An 18,827-nucleotide genomic window follows, 5' to 3' on the forward strand; every position below is an offset into this window, starting at 1 on the left:
CCCCCCCGCCACGTCATCCCAGGATCATTCCCAAAGGCTCCTGACAGGTGCTAGCACATCACCAAGGGATTCCCAGGAAGGCTTGCCCAGACTGCAATGTGTTCATGCAGTGATTTGGATTTTCTAAATGTACAAATTCCAGCTCTGAACACACCTGAAAGCTAGCAGTCTACAACTGGTTGGCAGGCAGGCTGGCAAAAGTCTCATTTTAGCCTACTGGGTGAGAAAATGAAAATGCATGAGCTCTACATCCAAACATTAGAGCCTACATTTATTTAACAGTTGTTAAATAAAAAATTTCATGCCGAAACCGGTTTGGCTCTGTGAATAGAGCGTCGGCCTGCGGACTGAAAGGTCCCAGGTTCAATTCCGGTCAAGGGCATGTACCTGGGTTGCGGGCACATCCCCAGTAGGAGATGTGCAGGAGGCAGCTGATCGATGTTTCTCTCTCATCGATGTTTCTAGCTCTCTATCTCTCTCCCTTCCTCTCTGTAAAAAAATCAATAAAATATATTTTTCAAAAAAAATTTCAGACTAGAAGTCATTTCCTCAAGGGCACAGAAATAACAGAGTGCAGAAATAAAACAATACCAATATCAATAAGTACTCATTATTCCATAAAGACAAATATTACCATTACACTAAGGATTATGCAATAAGTATGCTTGCAAGTATAGAGTAAGTTTAAAATTCCTCAGAAAACCCCAACAAATTCAAAGAGGCACAATTATATATCAAAATCATTTTGCTCTGGCTTGGTGGCTTAGTTGGTTGGAACATCGTTCAGTACCACTAAAAAAGGTTGCGGGTTTAATCCCCAGTTGGGGCACTTACAGGAGGCAACCGGTCAACGCTTCTCGCTCAAATCGATGTTTCTCTTTCTTTCTCTCTCTCTCCCTCTTCCTCTCTCCTTCAAATCAATAAAAACATATCCTCAGGTGAAGATTTTAAAAGTAAATCTTTTCAATTCTCTTTACACTGATACTGTAACTAAAGGAGTCATGTACTGCGGCCCCATGGCCAGAAGTGTAAATTTAGCTATTTGACCGAAGAATTAGCTTGCCATGATACATTAAATGATTGTTCTTACCAATAAAACTTAGGATTCAAAAACCATTTTGTACAACACTAAATAGATTAGACTATCACAATCCTCTGGTTCAGTGACAAGCTTTATTAACAGTTTCAAAATTAATAAAAGTTGAAAATTTGGACTGATCTGTGTCACTAAATGGTCTTCACTATTGTTCACAGAATAAAGCCCTTAATTGATTAATGATCTCAGGGTGTCTATCGCCATCTAGTGAACAATCACTTCAATTACCACACCAGTCACTTGACAACTGAGTCGGTTTTCTAGGTTCAAAATATATGTCCACTTTATTGATTAAGTATTACATATGTGTCCTTATCCCCCCATTGCCCCCAACCCCTGGTGTCTGTGTCCATTGGTTATGATCAATACAGAAAGAAAAAATAAATAAATAAATAAATAAAATATATGTATATACAGTATGTCCACTTAGTGCTTTGTCTCTTTATACATACATTGAGAATACACATAAATACAGATGGCATTTACAGAGATTAACTTTTGAGTGTCTGTAAACTAAGTTTTACATTACTTCTCTGGAAACCTCAATTTCTTTCTTTTCTTTCTTTCTTTCTTTCTTTCTTTCTTTTCTCTCTCTCTCTCTCTCTCTCTCTCTCTCTCTCTCTCTCTCTCTTTCTCTTTCTCTTTCTTTCTTTAAATAACTTGAATGCTGTGAGGTCCCTCACACAATTCCTTAACCATTAACTAAATCCTCTACCACCAAGCAATTAAAAATCATAGAAGAGTTTAAAGTGTGAAATATCACACTTGGGAAAAGACAATATTGATGTCCATTTGACACAACTGTTAGCATTTTTATTATAAACCTGTTTTTAAGAGTACAATCAGTAATTACTCCTAATACTCTAGCAGCCATAATACATTTGATTACAGAAATTATGAGGTCACCAGAGCCAAAGCTGCATGATTCTGACAAAACTAAGCACACACCAAATAGATTAAAATAAAAAGGGAGTGACATTTCAAGGCCTCCGCAGACTGTGTGTTAATCCATATTCAAATGCAAAATTTTATAATCTTTTCAGATGACATGCTACCAGGTGTCACTCTCATTAATTTCCACTTGAACCTTAATCTAATTTATCCTACCGGGACTTTAAAAGGAAACAACTTATAGGCTCTTTAAGTTACTATATTAGTTTTATCCCTCTATATTATTACAAAAAAGACCAGTTTGAAAAAATTACAAGGCATTCCAAAATATCAGCAAACTGACTCTCATTTTACACATCACTCTCCCTACTTCTCTAATAATCAAGAGATGCTTAAACTCACAAAGGCCTAATAGCATAAACAGAAAACGCTAGTAAACCTAAAGACAGATTATCACCTAGAACAGTGGTTCTCAATCTTCCTAATGCCGCTACCCTTTAATACAGTTCCTCATGTTGTGGTGACCTCCAATTTCATTGTTACAAATTGAACATAATTAAAGCATAGTGATTAATCACAAAACAATATGTAATTATATATGTGTTTTCCGATGGTCTTAGGCGACCCCTGTGAAAGGGTCATTCAACCCCCAAAGGGGTCGCGACCCACAGGTTGAGAACCGCTGACCCAGAATATTTCATTCTGCCAGTGCTGATAATTATCACCAACGTTGTAACAATCAGGAAATAATCTCTGTAAGTTGCTTTGAATCTTCTTCTAGAACAGGGGTAGGCAAACTTTTTGACTCGAGGGCCACAATGGGTTCTTAAACTGGACCGGAGGGGTGGAACAAAAGCATGGAGTATTTGTGTGAACTAATATAAATTCAAAGTAAACATCATTACATAAAAGGGTACGGCCTTTTTTTTTTTTTTTTTTTTTTTGTTTTATTCATTTCAAATGGGCCGGATCCGGCCCGCAGGCCGTAGTTTGCCCACGGCTGGTCTAGAATAAGATTTCCAGAGAGCAACTATATCACTATCATTTCTCATTAACCTCACATTACTTTAAAGGTCCACTTTCCAGTTTTTATTATTTGTGGGAAGGAGCAAAGGGAAAAGAGAAAAGGGGAAAGTAGAAACCAAGAATTTAAATCACATATACTTATTTCAAGATTTATCTGAAATTCTTTGTTTTTTCAGTGGCGAAAGCAGGTTTATAGTTTATTTATTAAGATTTGTTATTGTTATATTTTATACAACAGAAAAATAAAAACTGAGTTTAAACTCCCTATTAAAAATACACCTAAATGAAAATACTGCCCTTAAAGTACAGTGGATTAAGGGAACGGGGTAGATCACTGGACAAATTTGGGGCTTATCATTATCAACAGTGCCCTTTTAAGCTTGTGGATTTCTGATCCAATGCAGAAAATGTAACAACAGGGATTTCCCACCAGCAAGAGGCACTCTCCAAGGGAGTAAATTGTCAACTATTGCCTCTTGTGAGAAACTTAAGAGTAACCTTGATCCAATCTCAATACTCAACCCATGTATTATCACCCAGTTGGGGCATAGTGAGTGCATTTCCTAATACAAAAATAAGATTGTATTCTAGCAGAAGCCACTGGATACATATACAGAAATAAAATTTAAATAATTTTAAAATAAACTTAGCCTAAGAAATTGAAACATCCTTCCTTCACTTTAACTAGCCCCTAAAACACTTATATCTTCTCCTGTAAAAAAGACCCGTGTCTTGAAATGAGTACCAAAAAACATGATCTTCCAGGAATAAGAGGTAGAATATAAAGCAGAAGCACAGTTATGAAAGATACCCTGAGATGGGGCAGACAACCCTAATGACATAAAAGCCTTACAGTCAGGAAGATAGAGATTCCAATTCAAAATAGTTACTTATTAGGCTGCACCTCTTTGAGTTGATCTTTCTCATCTGCAAAATGGAAACATTATTATCTGTATTCAATGGATTCTTGTGGGTTTTAATGAAATAATGCATCCAAACTCACATGTTGCTGGTGTCCAATACATGTTTTGCCCTTCCTCCCTGGGCCCTAAGCCAAGTCTCTGATATAGGACTGTCAACACAAGAGCAGCCCTGAACATCCTGTTTGTTTCATACCATCTAGATCTGTGCTACCCACCATAACAGCCACTGGCACATGTGGCTATTTAAAGTTAAATTTATTATAATTATAATGAAATAAAACTCAAAATCCAGTTCTTCAGCTAGGTGGCACTAGCCGAAGGTAAGTGCTCATTAGCCACTGTGGCTGGCAACTCTTGAATTGTATAGTGCAGATGGAGAACATTTTTATCATCTCAAAGTTCTATTGAACTGTGCTGGTCTAGACTCTGAAGCAGGGTAGGCAAACTTTTTTTTTTTTTCTGAAAAGGGCCAGAGGGCTCAGTGGATAGGATAGAACATCGGCCTGTGCACCCAAAGGTCACAGGTTCAATTCCCAGTCAAGGGCAGGTACCTAGGTTGCAGGTTTGATAGCGGTGAGTGTGGGAGACAACCAATCGATGTATCCCTATCGCATCAATGTTTCTCTCTCTCTCTTTCTTTCTCTCTCTCCTCCCTTCCTCCCTTCCACTTTCTCTAAAAATCAATGGGAAAAAATATCCTCAGGTGAGGTTAACAAAAAATAAAAATAAAAAAGGAGCCAGAAAGTAAATATCTTTGGCTTTGTGGGTCTTATAAGTCTCTATCTTGACTACTTAACTCTGCTGATGTAACACAAAAGCAGCCATAGACAATACATAAACGAATGAGCATGGCTCATCCAATAAAACTTTACAAAATTAGATGGCAAGCTGGATTTGGGCCATAGGCCGTAGTTTTCCAACCCCTACTCTAAAGTATTCTGATTCCAGAATCCCAACACAAGCCTTCTGTCCATAGCAACTAAGTACCTTCTTAAGACTGATTGTCCTAAATTCACTGACTAGAATCAATAGTTTACTATAGTTAAAAGGAATTAATACTTAATGTAACTATTCTTTTGCAAATAAAGAAAAACCCGTTCACTCAGTGCTAACGCAGATGGAGCTTATAGTTTCTACAAAGTGAAAGTACCTCAAATCTCTCTGTTATCTGGCCCATCTTTCTAAAGCCAATAAATCTCTGCCAGAGGGGATGGGGGTTGGGAGACTGGATGAAAAGTGAAGGAATTAAGCAAAAACAAAAACAAAAAAACATCTGTGTATATAACACAGAGACATAGACAACAGTGTGGTGATAGCCAGAGGGAAAGGGGGGTGAGGGCTAGGTGGCGATGGGCATGGAGGGGAAAAATGGAGACAGAAAAAGACTTTGCTTGAGGCTGCGGGTGCACGATACAGTGTACAGGTGATGTTTTATTGAGTTGTACACTTGAAACCTGTATGGTTTTGCAAACCAATGTCATCCCAATAAATTCAAAAAATAAAATAAAGCCAATAACTCTCAATCTATAACTTGAGTCTTGATATATTCCTGGAATGGTGGAATTCTATATCCAACTGACTACTTACTTAATATGCCTAGAGATCTTTATAAATCTCAAAGGTAACACAGCCAAGACAGAACTCTTAATCCCTCTCCCCTAGATTTCTCCATCTTAGGAAATGGGTCCACTAGCTAACCAGCTAGAAGACAAAAATGAAGGCATCCTCCTTGATCTCTTCCTTTCCCCTACACGCTGAGCTAACACGTCAGAAAAAAACTAGCTCCCTTAGGTCACTTAGGCCTCATTCTTGTTACCTGCTAAAGAAGCATTCCCTAATCAATCTAAACTAGCCATCTTAACAGACACCTTATTTTATTACCTGCACAGCATTTACTTCTATCACAGTCTCTTAGTCATTTTTGTATTTATTTATTCACTTATATACAGTCTGTTTTCCCAAACTATCCTCTCCCCTTCAAAGTCCCCACCACATGCCCCTTAACAACCCCTACCCTGGTAGAATGTGAGCCTCAGGCTGTAAGGACCTTTTATATCTTGCTCAAGACTCTACCCCAGTGCCTAGAACAATGTCTGGCACATAGTAGACATTCAATAAACACACACACACACACACACTTAATAGATGAATGGATCCTTACCTAAAAGCCCATCTCTCTCAATTTTGTCCTGAAAAGGGGATACTTGAAGCTGTATAACTAGGTAACAAGCTGGTTCTCCCACATTATTGTATGGTTAAAAATACTCTTAAAGTCAAAAGAAGATTTAAAAAAAACTCTCCTTTTTAGAGATGTGATATTACACTATTTACCTCCCTTCCTTTGTATGTCACCAAAGCAGCCAGTGGTTTGGCATAAAATCTGCTGTAGCAAAATCCCAGGCAGCCGTACATACTGTTTGCTGTGAGCTTCAAAGCCTTCTGTCGAATGTCATACTGCAGGCCACACAAGAACAAAAGACAAACAATAATATTGGCAAATGCTTAAGCATTACATTAGATGTCTTTCTAAATGACCAGTGAGGAGAAACCCTCAATATCCCTGAAAAAAAAGAGCTCTTAACACATCCAACCTGTCCTCTCAGAGACCCCAAAACTGAAGTCAGAAGGATCTTCCCCAGATACAGCTTTGCAGATAGAAGTACCTTCCATTTTGAGGCGCTCTAGTGGTTTTTTGAATGGTTTCCTACCCACAAATGTAAAATAGGCACATGCATTTGCCCACAGCATCATGTTTAAATCACTCTCAGATAATCAATTTCTAAAAGCTGAGACTGTCACTCAGATGTCTCTTAGTTGAAAAGTTGTACCTGAAGAACAAGGTCTGGATTTAAATCTTGCTGCTTCATTAGCTGTTTGACTTGTTTTCTCCGTTCTACCAGTTTCCGGATCTCTCTGGGCAAAATGCCCATTTCTAAGCTTGGATCTGGCAGCTCGGGGATCTGTTCTTGTTCTTCATCCTGATGAACACACAACAGAAATTTCAGACAAATCAACTTTCATTAAATAAATTTCTAAAACATTTTGTGGGAGCTTTACCCCCTGATTACATGTGGAAAAAGTACTTTCTTATATTGTACAGTAAGGGTCAATAATGCATGGGTGGAAAAGAAAGAACTGAGAGGGTTGCAGCAGAATAAGTCAATACTGCCCAGTACCTCCCACCCCTCTAGACATTGATACAGTAGATATCTTTAAAGGGGTGAATTTTTACACAGGCTCCTCTCCTTTCTTCAACAAGATTGGGGAGAAACAAGTTTGGGGAAATTGTTTTTAAAATAAAACAGTAAGAGAGATTCCTAGGATTAAAAAAAAACAAACAGCAATGAAACTACTGTTTTAAGTCATGTATACTACCAAACAAAATGCTAGAAAATTTTTAAAACTATGGAAAATTATGGCAAATACTATAAATGTTTTAGACACAAAAATAAAAGTCTAAATACTAAATCAGCAAATTTCTTTCAAGAATTTGGAACACATATTTAAATAGGTCATGACATTACTAAAAATTAATACATACATGGGTGGTCAAAAGTAGTTTTACAGTAGTGAGTACGAGAAACAGTTTATTCTTATATTAATTACTGTATTATTTTCCATACGAACTGTAAGCCTACTTTTTCCCACTCTATATATATTCCTTAGCATATATGTAGTACCTTTTATCTATAAATTGCTTTGCAATCAGTAAAAGAATAGCAACATTCTAGAAAAGCAACCAGTAGTCTTCTTATATTATAATTTATAGCAAAAAAAAGCAGGGAAAGCATTAAACCATTTCTCTCAGACTTCCATTAATTCCGTTAATAGACTGCAAAGAAAAGCCAGGCAAATTTGCCCTTTCAAAGATTCAGAATTAAAAATAAACCTCTTGGCTTAAAGTATGTCAAGTCGATGCCACTTGATAACCCAGCTTTTACAAAGTATCTAATTTTATAAAGATTAGTATCTTCCAATGAACAATCTTACAAAAGTAGCAGGGACTTATTGCTTTCCAATATAGCAAAAGATGGTAAGAAACCTATTAAAGAGCTCTTGGTATATATTCCAATCTATAGCGGTCAGATAAAAACTAAACTGAAAGGATTTAGAGTCAGGAAATTTATAATCCACGACCGGCTCTACTGCCACTACCAGTGTGGCACTAGCTGTTCTGAAGACCAAATGACTAACTGTACAGGAAAATGAGAACCTATAAATTGCTACATGTACAGTATTTCGTAGATTATCTCTAAGTTCCCTTTTAACTCTGAAATGATTCCATCATATATCCAAAATCCAAAATGGAAAATTCAAATAAAACGGGGTAGGGAGAGAGTGCTAGATAATGAAAATTATCACAATGCTGACACAGTTGCAGGAAATGCAGCTACTACCTTTTGGGGATGTCTACCTAATACCTTCTCTGTAAAATTATCCTCTAGTCCCATAGGAAGGCTCATTCTTAGTACCCATGTTTGTACTCTGAACCCACTCCTGTGGTCACAATTGATGGGACCAAGAGGGCGAGGCAAGCCTACAAGATTCTCTCTTCTGGGAAGATGGAACAGGGACTGAGAAACAGCTCCCAAGCATGTGGATGGAACTAAAAAGAAATGTAAGTTCAGGAGCAGGAGGGCAAATAGACATCTGCCACATGTACAAAGAAGCAGAGAAAAACAACATACAAGGTAGTGTGTTAATTTATATCTTTTACTACTGGAGAATCAAATCTAACCAATTTCCCTACTGAAAGTTAATAAATTATTAAGCCCTATATAAAACTGTTGACTGAAGGATCACTGGTTAGATTAAAATCCATGTGAGAGAATTAAAAAAAGATTATTTTAAAAGGGCTATTTAGTGAGTAAAATCATTAGGCAATGCTTGCATAGACAAAATTTATAAGACTGAAAATAACAAGTGTTGATGAAGATGGGGAACAATTCGCATACATAGCTGGTAGGAGTGTAAAATGGTACAACTGCTTAGGAAAACAGTATGACAGGTTCTTATCAAATTAAACATATACTTCCCCAACAAACAGCAAATTCACTCCGTAAGTATTGACCCCACCAAAAATTAAAGCACAAATCCACAAAAAGATCCATATAAGAATATTCACAGCAGCTTTATTACCAATAGCCAAAAACTGAAGTCAATCCGATGCTAATCTCAGGAGAATAAAATGTAGAATAATTCCTCAACAGTAGAAAGGAAAGGACCACTGGATGAAGCTCAAAAACATTATGTTGAACAAAAAATCCAGACACAAAAGAATACATACTGTATCAGTCTATTTACATGAATTCTAGAACAAGCAAGATTAAACTATGGTGAAGTTAGATCAATGGTAGACATAGGGGAAATGGGACTGACTATGAAAAGGCAAATGTGATATAACAAAACTCATAGATGAAGCTAAAGCAGTGCTTGTAGGAAAATTTATAATTGTGTATTTTTATATTACAAGAGACGGTCTGAAATCTATAACCTAAACTTCCACCTTAAGACACTAGACAAAGGGCAAACTAAACCAAAGAAAGCAGATAAAAGAATAAAGATTACAGCAGAAATGAATGAAATAGAGAATAAAAAAAGCAACAGAAAATCAAGGAAACCAGAGGTGCTTCTTTGAAAAGACCAAGAAAATTAACAAACTTTGGCTATATTGAAAAAGAAAAAAAGAACAAATTACTAAAATCAGAAATAAAAGAGGGAACATCCCTACTGAACTTAAATAAATAGCAATGATTTTAAAAGAATACTATAAACAATTTATGCCAATAAGTTAGATAACCTACATGAAATGGACAAATTCCTAGAAAGACACAAACAACTGAAACTGACTGAAGGGAAAATAGAAAATCTGAAAAGACCTATAACAATAGATTGAATTAGTAATTTAAAAAAAGGGGAGGGGGGTTAAGACCGGATAATTTTCACTAGTGAATTCTACCAAATATTTAAATAATTAACACAAATCCCTCAGACAAGTCCAAAATACAGAAAAGGAGGGATTACTTCCCAACCCATTCTATCAGGCCAGTATTAACCTAATACCAAAACCAAAAACATAAGAAAAGACTACACACCAACAGCCCTTATGAATCCAGACAAAAACTCAACAAAATACTAGTAAATCGAATCCAGCAACATATAAAACAAGATTATACGCCAAGAACAAGTGGGACTTATCCCAGAAATGCAGGTTGGTACAATACCCTTTTGTGATAAAACACTCAATAAACTAGAATGAACTAGTAACAGAAGGGAGCTTCCTCAACCTTGTGAAGGACATCTATGGGAAACCTACGGCTAACATTATACTTAATGATGAAAGATTAGATGCTGTCACCAAAGATCAGGAACAAGACATGGGTGTCTGCTCTTGCACTTCTATTTAACATTGTACTGGAGGTTCTAGTTAGGGAAATTAGGCAAGGAAAAGAAATATAAGGCATCCAAATAGGAAAGAATTAAATGATCTTTATTCACAGATGACATGATCATATATACAAAAAAATCCTATGGAATCCACAAAACTATTAGAACTAATACATGAGTGCAGCAGTTATTTTTCTATATATTAGCAATGAACAAATCTTGAAATTAAGAAAAAAAATTCATTTATAATAGTATCAAAAAGGATAAAATACTTACGAATAAATTTAATTTGAATAAGTGCAAAACTTATACACTGAAAACTAGAAAACATCATTGAAAGAAATTACATACCTAAATAAGTGGAAGATTTAACATTCTTAAGACAATACTCCCCAAACTGATCTACAGATCCAATACAATTCCTATCAAAATCCCAGCAGCCATTTTGCATAAACTGAGATGACTCTAAAACAAACAAAATGTGATATACTTCCATACAATTAAATATTCAGCAATAAGAAGGAATGAAGTACTAATACATGCTACAATATGAATGAATCCTGAAAACAGTATGCTAAGTGAAATAAGCTAGACACAGGTCACATGTGATTCCATTTATATGAAATGTCAAAAATACACAAATCTATAGAAGCAGAAAGAGTAGTGTTTGCCTAGACCTGGGAGAGGTGGAGGTATTAAGGGAAGTTACAAGTAAAATTTAGGGGGTTTCTTTGAAGAGTAAGGAAAATGTCCTAATATTAACTATGGTGAAAGTTATAAATCTGTGAATACACTAACAACCATTAAATTTAGACTTTAAATGACTAAATTGTATATGGTATGTGAATTACATCGCAATAAAGCTATTAAATTAAAAAGACACAAAACCAGTCTGAGTTTCCTCCTATACAACCCTCCCCTTTTTCTGACCACTAAAAAGGATATAATGTACCTTTTAAGAGGGAAAACTAAATATTTTGGTTCTCTTCTTTAAGTACTACTTTTAATCTCAATTTCAAGAGCCCCCCAGTTGAACACAAACCTCTGTAACCTTTTGTGTCTCTGAAGCAACTCTTTGCACTGTTGTAAAACAAATGTTGAATTCCTGAATGATGGAAGGATATAAACTGTTGAAGTCCAGAAGCAAAATGAACTTATCATAAAAACCTGCAATATAAAAGGCACATTACAAAGTCTTTTCAAAAAGTAGATTTGTCAAAAGATCACATTAGAAGTACTATAATCTGAAGTATATTAGAAACAATATACTTTCCAGAGCTATGAGGTAGACAAAAGGAAAAAAAGAGTCTACTACCATGCTATAAAAATGACTTGGACTAGAGTGAAAACTCAGTTCACAGAAGAGGTCCTCTCTCACCTTGAAACCAGCTACAACCAGCCCTTTCCCCAGAAGTTCCCAACGTACACCATTATGATAGGCAAACACCTCCCCATATCAATTACTTTGACAGGTGTCATATTTATTTTTTTTAAATGTTGTTAAATTCTCCCTCGAGCAAGCATTCCCTCCCATCTCCACCCCAAAAATATTTAGTGATCTCTACAATGAGTGGTTATATATATCTTTTACAATCATACCTTCAAAGAATAAAATGAGCAGCCCACTTACCTGTACACAAACTGTACTAAAATCACACAAGAGATGTATACATGTCAGTAGTGGAACGATCCACCCCTTTTTACTTGCAAAGGGTGAACAGAAAGCTACTATATTTCTCTAGGACACTTACAAAGAGTTTTCTTCACCTTATGAAGAAACTGAATAAAAGTAAATGTCCATTAATAAGACAATAATAACAACAGCAAACATATTAAAAGCTTACTCTGTGTTTGGCACTATACTAAACAATCACTTTTATTCCTTACATGTCTGCGTGACAGATATTATTCTTATCTCCATTTTACAGAAGAGAAAACTGAGGCTTTCAGAGGTTCAACAGGAAGCCCAAGATCACAGCCAGAATTCAAGCCCAGATTGCTCTAACACTGAAGGACAACTGTACTACTGATCTGTTTTACTGCAGCTAATAATTTTAAATGTCTCCTACTCAGAGTTTAAGTTATTTGATAAAATTCACATTAATTCCTGCACAACAATGTGAATATACCTAACACCACTCATCTGTATACTGAAAAATGATTAAGATGCTAAAAAGACACTTTCTACTCTATGTACCACAAAACATCTTTACTATTCAGAACAGGGAAAAGCTATTATCCTATTAAAGTTCAATTTGGTGGTTACTGTTTATACTTTCTTTAATTTTGCTGTCCAATATAAAATAATGTTATTATGAGACCTATTTGAAAACCTACAAAATATAATTCAAGTCTTTTAGTTTCTCAAGCCTCACTCTGCATAAGGAAATTCCTTAACACCAGGGCAAGCCAGCCCCTGCTCAGCCTTACCAACTTTAGGGTCCAATACCAAGCCTCCAGCATAAGCTGCTTTCTTCCGTCCTTTCTTGTATTTATTGACATCTCCATCAATGTCTTCATCTTCATCTCCCTAATATCAAATGGAAAGATAACTTCACCAGCCAGCAACTAATTAACTAATTAAGAAGTTTTATGACTCCCTCCTTTTCCAAATGTAGTATACAGTTTTAACACACATTCTGTAGTTTTAGTGGTAGGACCACAGTTATTGAAACATACTCATGAATCCAAATGAATGCCAAGCATGGTAGTTACCAAAACAAATGCTTTCTCTCTGAGCTAGTAAGTGTGAAAATTTGACTTTAAAATAGTTCTGAATTCATAGAATTTCACTTTTTTAAAATCAATAGATACTAGAAATATAACTCTTGATATTATGTAAAAGTTGGGATTGTAGAAGAGTCTCCTTAAATTCATTACTCTAATATTCATGATATAAAAACAGAAAATTACTTCATATAGATATTACCGTTATTCTAAACATTAATATGGACACCTTAAAATAAGTATGTCCATATACTAAAAATTTATTCCCAAGTAGTTTGTTAATGGCCAACATTCAATGCTGCTCAGCAGAAGTCAAATTTCTCTAAGTCAATATTCCCTATACCAATTTTGATAATGTACATAAAATAAGAAAATACCTGAATCATTTTAATATTAAATTCCCATTCTGAATCAATTCTATCCGTGCTAATAAAATAGTAGCTAACTTTGGAAGCCACTTTAGAAACCTGATTGTGGTGATCTTGATGTCACTAGAACGTATAATGCAACACAAAAATAAAGGCTCACGGGTTTAAGAAAATAAAAGATTTAACTGGCATGTAGCTTTGTGTAGGGCTAAGTAAGGTGCCAAAACACTTTCTATGTACAGTCACGCGTCAGAGAGGCCTAATGCCTCCCTCAAAGAACTTCCTATTTCATAATTTTATCTGTACAGAGAAGAGTGGAAAAGGAAATGACCACACAAACACAACAAAACAAACTTGACTCAGTTTCTACAGTATACAGGGATTATTTTGGAAGCAGATATTATCACAGCAAAAAAAGCTATATAGGTAATAAAAGGGGGTGATAAGAAAAGGCAAAATGCTATATAATTTTAGACCCACCAGTTTTTGCTGAGGCTTCCTGAAAATCTGCTTGTCGGGCACAATATAGTTGTTTTCATAAAATGCGTGAAGCAACAAGAACTCATTACGCTCAGCTCGTCCACCCATCAGTGTCCTAGACTATTAAACAGAATTTCTCTTTTAAATTTGAGCTCAAAATCACAACAAATAAGAGCAACTTTGACCTGGTAAATTTAATCATAGCACCTCCTTCAAAATCATTCCTCATAACAAGGGCTATTTTTTAAAGGTACTAAATTATTCCTAGCATTTTCTTAAAGCATTATAGTTAAAAGGAGACAAAAAGCTTAAAATACTGACAACTTAGGCTATTTCTTTACTTCCTAGTGGGCCATTCCACAAATGAGACACAGCCAGATGTTAGAGATGATCTTATGTTCACCCAAATTTCAACATACTGCACCTGGTTTTCCTCCCCTTCTCCCAACCAGTTCTTCATTTTACAAAAGAAGCCCAGCTTTCAGAATACAAGTCACTCATTTTATAAGTATGCATTTAGACTCATTATCATATAACAACTACCCCAAGCAAACACTGAATCCAACAGGAAATGCTTTTTCCCCCTCCAAGTTAAATTTACCATAATGTTCCCAGCGATGTTAGTGATCTGCAATGCTAATGGAAGAACATTTAGCTCACACAAGATCTGCAAAATGAACCTGGCATCTTTCCAGGTGTGTTCCAACAGGTACAACAGATGAGAAGGTTCACTGTACAGAAAAGTAAGAATGAAACAGAATCAAGTAATTAAACGAAACAATGACTATAATCAGAACTTCATAAAATATTATAAAAATCTTTGGTATAAGTAACAAGAGCAACGGCACTTTGGCTTTGAAAATAATTTAAAATAAGGTCGGTATAAAATTAGGAATTCATTCATACCATCAATCCCAATGCCCTTCTCAAAACACAAAACATTCCACAAAAATAAAGTGAAGTTCTGTATTTAACTACAACCTGGAAACTACATGAAACCTTTCATTCATTCCATCTAATAAGTATGTCTTGCATGCCTACTATGTGCCAGGTATCCTGTCCTCAATGGGCTTGTATCCTCATAGGGGAGACAAAATATAAATAACAAATTAAATATATGTATGGTATGTTATGTAATGCTAAGTTAAAGCGAGAAAAAAAAATGAAAGGGAATATTTAGTGTCAGGAGCAGAGACTGAATTTTCAGCTACGGAACCGGGAAAGAGGTCACTGAGAATAACTGGGTATCTGAGGGAAGAGCATTCCAGGCAGACAGAACAGCACATTCAAAGGCCCCGAGTTAAGTGTAAATATGGTAGTTCTAGGACCAGGATGGAGACCAATGGCTGGAAGAGAGAGAAAGATGGAGAGAACAGAAGACAAGGGCAGAGTTAATGGCAGAGAGACACAGTACATAGGACAGCGGTTCTCAACCTGTGGGTCGCGACCCCTTTGGCGATCGAACAACCCTTTCACAGGGGTCGCCTAAGACCAGCCGTGGGCAAACTACGGCCCGTTTGAAATGAATAAAACTAAAAAAAAAAAAGACCGTACCCTTTATGTTATGATGTTTACTTTGAATTTATATTAGTTCACACAAACACTCCATCCATGCTTTTGTTCTGGCCCTCCGGTCCAGTTTAAGAACCCATTGTGCCCTCGAGTCAAAAAGTTTGCCCACCCCTGCCTAAGACCATCCTGCATATCAGATATTTACATGACGATTCATAACAGTAGCAACATTACAGTTATGAAGTAGAAACGAAAATAATTTTATGGTTGGGTCACAACATGAGGAACTGTATTTAAAGGGCCAGGAGGTTGAGAACCACTGACATAGGACCTTGTAAGTCAACATAAGGACTTTGGTTTTTACTCTGAATGAAACAGAAAGCCACTGGAAGATTCTGAGCAGAGTGCCACATCTGACTTAACTTTAGCAGGATAATCTAGTTCTGGGGTTGACAATAGAAAGCAAGAGGTCAAGAGCAAAACCAAGTAGGCCAGTGAGAAGGCTAATATAAGACCTAGTCATCCAGAGGAAAGAGGTTGGTAGTTTGGACCAGGATGAGCCCAATGGAATGGAAAAGAAGTGATCAGATCTAGACATATTTTGAAGATAGAGCTGTCAGGATTTCCTGAAAGACTGAATGTGCATGTCAGATATAAGAATCATGACTACCTCAGAGGTTTGGGGCTGAGGACAACTTAAGTTTCCAGCAGCACCGGAAAAGTAAAGAGTTACCATTACTAAAGGAAAGACTACAAGAGAAACCAAGGGGAGAAGATCAGGAGCTCAAGTTAAGTTGGAGGTTCATAATAGACACTAAGTAGAACAGGCAGGTGACTACATGAGTCTGGACTTCAGGGGAAAGTCTAAGCTGAAGAAATGTCAGTGGGAGGCATCAGTACCCACATGGTATTGAACTCTCTGAGACTTGATGAGATCACCTGGAAAAGCAGCACAGTCAGAAAGGGAAGCAGTCCAAGGACTCAGGAAGAATGGGCAGAAAACAAGTGGCCAGAGGAGTAGAAGAAACCTTATTTAAGGAATAATCAAGCACAAAGTTCCAGTTACATAAAATGAATAAGCTCTGGAAATCTAATGTACAGCAATGTGATTACAGTTAACAATATTGTATCATATACTTAAAATTTGCTAAGAGGTTAAACCTTAAATGGTCTTACCACACACAAAAATTGTAAGGTGATAAGCTAATTAGCTTGAATGTGATGATTATTTCATACTGTATATGTATATCAAACATCAAGTTGCATACCTTAAATATACACATTTTATGTCAATTTTACCTCAATAAAGCTGGAAGAAATAATCGAGCAATCTCTCTAAATAACTTAATGATTTCTCAGTTTTTATATTTCTAAAATATTTACACTAATTCATGAATTAATGAATTAAGGATGAAAACATAAATATCACATTAATTTCCAAACTGCTCTTAGGAAACATCAAGATGGTGTTCAGTGAGGGAGATAGAGATAAACTGATCAAAGTAGAATAATTCAAAAGGCAAAATGGTTCAAATTATTATTGAAGTAACGGAGATGGTGGTGTTGACATGAAGACAATATTCCTCTCCATAGCACCACACGCTCCTAAGAATGGTACTGGTGTCTTTCTTTTGCTAATTTCAAGACAAATCCAATTCTGAAGCATCCAAGATCATACCTGTACATATTTCGTATATTTTCCACGGGGATTACAACCCTTTCCGTTTTCAGAATCTGTTGAACAAGTTCAGACAAATGGTAGCTTTTACAACGAATTAATTCTTTTGCCGAAATTTCCACATCACAGATCATTCGGCCACAGGTAGCATTTCTTTCACCAAATCCACTCCTGCCCTACAAGGGAAAGACAAAAAGTAAATAGCATGGAAAAGCAGGCACTGAGAGAGAACATTTTGTGCTAACTTATTTGAGGGTAGCCCAAAAATTCCAATAATGAAACTCTCATTCTTCCATTCATCCAGTCATTAATTAAATATTTTTGAACAACACTTTTCTAGGTACTCGGATATAGCAGTGAGCAAAAGAGAAAAGAGTCCTGATCTCATTTGAAATATACAATAAAAAATAGGTATCATAAAACAAGAAATTATAGTTTTAGGTGTAACAAGTATATGGAAAAGAGAAAAAGTAGAGCAGGGTGAGGAAACAACGTATTTGGCAAAGCTGAATCTTAAATGGGGTTGTCAGGGTACACCTCGCCAAAAAGATGCTATATAAAGAAAACCTTGAAGAGGGTAACGAGTTAATTTAGGCAAGTGTTCTGATGAATTGTTAATAACCTCTCTATTACCTCAAAGATATGAATAAGGAAAAAAGCAAGAGCAGTGGCTCCAATTCCAATCCTCTGAAGACCATTATAAAAGGTACAGATTTCTAAGTTCTCTGATGAGACAACATGCCCATTTTATTTGGAGACTTTAAGTAAAATAAGATTTCAAGCACTGAGCAGTATCAAGTTTAGGAAACAAAGGCACTTCATACAAAACACCAACATCTCTCTAAGTCAGCGGATCTCAACCTGTGGGTCGTGACCCCTTTGGCGGTCGGACGAATCTTTCACAGGGGTCGCCTAAGACCATCCTGCATATCAGATATTTACATGACGATTCATAACAGTAGCAACATTACAGTTATGAAGTAGCAACGAAAATAATTTTATGGTTGGGTCACAACATGAGGAACTGTATTTAAAGGGCCAGAAGGTTGAGAACCATTGATCTAAGTGAAGCAAGCAGGTAGAATGAAAGTGCATGGGCTTAAAAGAATCAGATAGGCCTATGATTTTGAACAAGTTCTTTACAGCAGGCACTTGGCCCATTGCCATCTTATGCATTCAGTGTCAGCTCCCTCTCATCCTTCCTTCCCATCGCCTCTCTGAATAATCACACTCAATGAATTCTGAACCCTGAAACTCTGCTCTACAGTAAGCTAGTGCTTTGGTACAGCTGAAGTGGAGGTAACATATATGTGCTATCTCCAAATTCTAACAGCTAATTTAAATAACGAGGCAGTGGGAAAAAAAATACAACTAAAAGACAAAATGGACATCATCCAGAACCACAGGAAGGCTGGTTGAGTGGAAATTCTACAACTAGAAGGAAAGAGAAAAGCACACTGAGACTCAGAGGAGGTGCAGAAGTAAAGTGTCGAGGTACGGAGGCGCACGTGGAAAAGGGCTGGCAACTGAGGACGCGGTTGTCTTTTTCAATCAGGAGGGAGTCTCAAGCTCCCGACTGCTCTGAATTCCAGTTCCGGGCAATTATCTGGGGACCCAGACTCAAATGGGGAGAAACTGGACTGTCTGGCATCCATCGGAACTCCAGGGCAGCTTTCTCTTAGAGGTGCTTGCTGCGATTACTGGGACACTGAGATGGGGGGCCTCTTAGGGTAGGAACG

At 36.6% G+C, this 18,827-nt stretch overlaps 1 protein-coding gene across 1 annotated transcript in view; it reads right to left on the minus strand.

Annotated features, from left to right (window-relative positions):
* POLA1 (polymerase (DNA directed), alpha 1, catalytic subunit) overlaps positions 1–18,827 on the minus strand; it is a 312,056-nt gene that overhangs the window by 252,217 nt on the left and 41,012 nt on the right. Inside the window, exons 20-26 of the mRNA XM_006769997.2 lie at positions 17,089–17,264; positions 14,500–14,629; positions 13,899–14,018; positions 12,754–12,853; positions 11,366–11,490; positions 6,765–6,914; positions 6,268–6,390 (exon numbers count right to left, since the gene is read on the minus strand). Coding sequence (XP_006770060.1) covers positions 6,268–6,390; positions 6,765–6,914; positions 11,366–11,490; positions 12,754–12,853; positions 13,899–14,018; positions 14,500–14,629; positions 17,089–17,264 — 924 coding nt within the window. The remainder of the gene's footprint in view (positions 1–6,267; positions 6,391–6,764; positions 6,915–11,365; positions 11,491–12,753; positions 12,854–13,898; positions 14,019–14,499; positions 14,630–17,088; positions 17,265–18,827) is intronic.

The sequence above is a fragment of the Myotis davidii genome, unplaced genomic scaffold (genome assembly GCF_000327345.1).
Source record: "Myotis davidii unplaced genomic scaffold, ASM32734v1 scaffold1124, whole genome shotgun sequence".
In the NCBI taxonomy this organism is placed as follows: domain Eukaryota; kingdom Metazoa; phylum Chordata; class Mammalia; order Chiroptera; family Vespertilionidae; genus Myotis; species Myotis davidii.